Source organism: Dreissena polymorpha, chromosome 14 (genome assembly GCF_020536995.1).
Source record: "Dreissena polymorpha isolate Duluth1 chromosome 14, UMN_Dpol_1.0, whole genome shotgun sequence".
NCBI lineage: Eukaryota > Metazoa > Mollusca > Bivalvia > Myida > Dreissenidae > Dreissena > Dreissena polymorpha.
The window spans coordinates 14580736-14583421 of NC_068368.1; the positions used below are offsets into that span (position 1 = coordinate 14580736).

The 2686-nt window shown below is 40.2% G+C and overlaps 1 protein-coding gene across 1 annotated transcript; it reads left to right on the plus strand.

Annotated features, from left to right (window-relative positions):
• The first annotated feature begins 485 nt into the window (after window positions 1-485).
• Window positions 486-1992, plus strand: LOC127857189 (uncharacterized). Its single transcript, XM_052393606.1, has 2 exons — window positions 486-1183; window positions 1476-1992. Exons 1-2 carry the CDS (start codon window positions 486-488, stop codon window positions 1990-1992), a joined length of 1215 nt encoding a protein of 404 aa, XP_052249566.1.
• Window positions 1993-2686: the final 694 nt, after the last annotated feature.

A 2686-nucleotide genomic window follows, 5' to 3' on the forward strand; every position in this document is an offset into this window, starting at 1 on the left:
TTATTATAATATATAAACAATCAATATTAAAACGATAATTTTCGAATTATAAATTAAAATTTTAATCAATCACAAAACCATCACACGTGATGAATTCTTCTCCTTTGGGTTGTGAAACAATGCAGTCGACTGATTTCAGTTGAGTTTTTATGTGTTGTTGTTTAAATTTGTTTATTTTAAGTGACGCTTACCACTGGTAGAAAAATTAATCATATATGGTCTCCCATGTTATAATTTACGAATGTTTATTATTCGGTGATATGAAAAGAAGACTCATATGTTATTTGTACTGGCTTATTCAAAATAAACATGATAAAAAAACAATACAAAAGAACGGTTCTTTAATAAGGCATACACTCCTAAAAGTTATATGTATTTAATAAATACTAAACATATTTGTAACTAATATACACGTGCATATTCAATTTTTGCAGTTCTAATTTGAAGTTTGATTTTATTATCTAGGTCTATTCGCTGAGGTCACAATGTCAGCTAACGTTTCCGACAAACTATTCACGTCAGCAAGCCTACTTTTCTCAAATGGAGACGTCAACGTGTATTCGACTGCCGACCCTTATATTTCACGTTACCCGATAACTGACAACGTTTCAGCCACTCGCGACCAATGCGAACCTATCAGCGGGGACAATAATACTGAGGCTACGACCGACGAGCAGTTTGTTCCCGGCAGCGGATATGACTTTCCGGTGTTCGGCATGGAGGACGGAACGTTTGTCTACCTTCACAGCCTTGCCATTGGTTGCCTGATCACCAGCCTCATCTCCGCCATCATCACACTCGTTCTCTCTTTCCGGAACAACAATAACCTCACTTTCTTCAGCAAGTGGTCCCGTAGCGAGCGCTACGTCGTCTACATGGCGATCTGCGACGGTATCTTCAATTTTTGGCACACTATTGAGCACATGCACGGCCTCGTGGTGTTCGGACACGTGCGCCCTAAGGAGCTGTGCGCCTTATATGGCTTCATGGTCACGGTTTTCATAAGTTCCCAGAACCTGCTGGTGAACGTCATCGCCATCAGCGTGTATTTCATCATCAAATTCGACAAGAATATCAACTTCGGCAAGAGAGACTGGAAGCTCCTTCTCTATTGCTTCGGAGTACCGTTTGTTGGGGCTGTAGCGGCAGCGGCCGGCGATCAGTTTGGACCAATAGAATTATTGTGAGTGTATTTCATTTGTTCATATGCTCCATCAATAGTGTTGTACATCTACATCCGGTCCATGCTTGCGTTTATAAATTGTATTAAGAATTGTTAGTTTCTTCAAATATACACGTGCATTAATAACAAAAACAAATGAAATATACACAATATGTTATGGTAATGTAACCCTCATTTCTATTTGAGTGCACATGTCATCTTCAAAGTTTGATTTAATTTAATTGTTATTCATATTTATAATTACAAGTATATGTTTACAATCATTACTAATATCAGCTTTGTTTGATTTCAGCTGCGCATTCGACCAGGTGAAAGGCAGAATGAGCAACTTCCTCTTCAATACAATCGCGATTATCATTATCACCGCCGTCAACAGCACCCTATATATTTTGTCATGGAAACATATCCGTGACGAGACCCGCGAGACGAAGCAAGTCCTAGGCAATGAGAATTCTAACATTGCTATCATGAAGAGGTCCCACAGGGCGGCAAGAAACATGTCCATGTTCGTGGTCGCTTTTTTCGCGCAGCGGTCAGGTGTCGCGGTGCACGCTGTCTGGGGGCTCGTCACTCCGCACATTCACATGGTCCTCTATTTCCTGATCGTCTTCTTTGCCAACATCGGCGGCCTCTTGAACCTCGTCGTGTTTCTCATCATCCGCAAGTCGCGCAACGCCCAGAAGAGCCCGGGCAATCGTCAGATGCTAGTCTTGAAGAGCAGCAACGGGACGTCCGGTACAAAGTCAATGGATTCATCATCCGCAAGTCGCGCACCGCCAAAAAGTGCCCGGACAATCGTCAGATGCTAGTCTTGAAGAGCAGCAACGGGTCGTCCGGTACAAAGTCAATGGATTGGAAGGTTGGAATTATATACTTTTTTTCTGTCTGAAGCGTATCTATTCGCAGCGCAAATAAACCGATACTAGAACGATATAGAGTCCAACCTGGCTAGCGGTCACCTGCCTACAACGGTCAGCAAAATTCCTTCTCCAGACGAAAATCGTTCTATATATTACACCTTAGTATACGGTCACCTGGCATTAGCGGCCAATGGTCAGTTCATTTTACTCTGAAAGCCATTTATCACCTGTGTTCGAAAATGCAGTTTTTACAGTATGTTTAACATGATTTTAGACAACGTGATTGTAAAATTAAAATCTGAATTTTTTGTGTCATCATCTGCATCATCTGCAGCATCACATTCCCACCAGAAACATAACTACCACCGTCAACATTAGGAACTGCGGAAAATGAACAGGCGTCATTGACGTTTTGACATTTAAAGAGTGCTCGCCATGTTAAAAAAAAATCCTAATTACTTCTTTTGTTTTGTATTTTTCAGACGTGTTTTGGAGAATGAAATTTGTTACAAGTTCTTTTTAAATCTTTCATCTTTTGAAAATAATTTCAATTTTCCGTCCGTATTATAATCAACACGATTTCAATCAAATCGTCGTTTTCTTTATTTCGTTTAAATATAACAACTTGAGTACTACAATTGTT

Excerpts from the sequence above, each read along its gene's own strand:
- LOC127857189 (XM_052393606.1), top strand. The coding sequence starts at position 486 with ATGTCAGCTAACGTTTCCGACAAACTATTCACGTCAGCAAGCCTACTT. Across the intron at positions 1,184-1,475 it reads TTTGGACCAATAGAATTATT|CTGCGCATTCGACCAGGTGA; the intron begins GTGAGTGTATTT and ends GTTTGATTTCAG.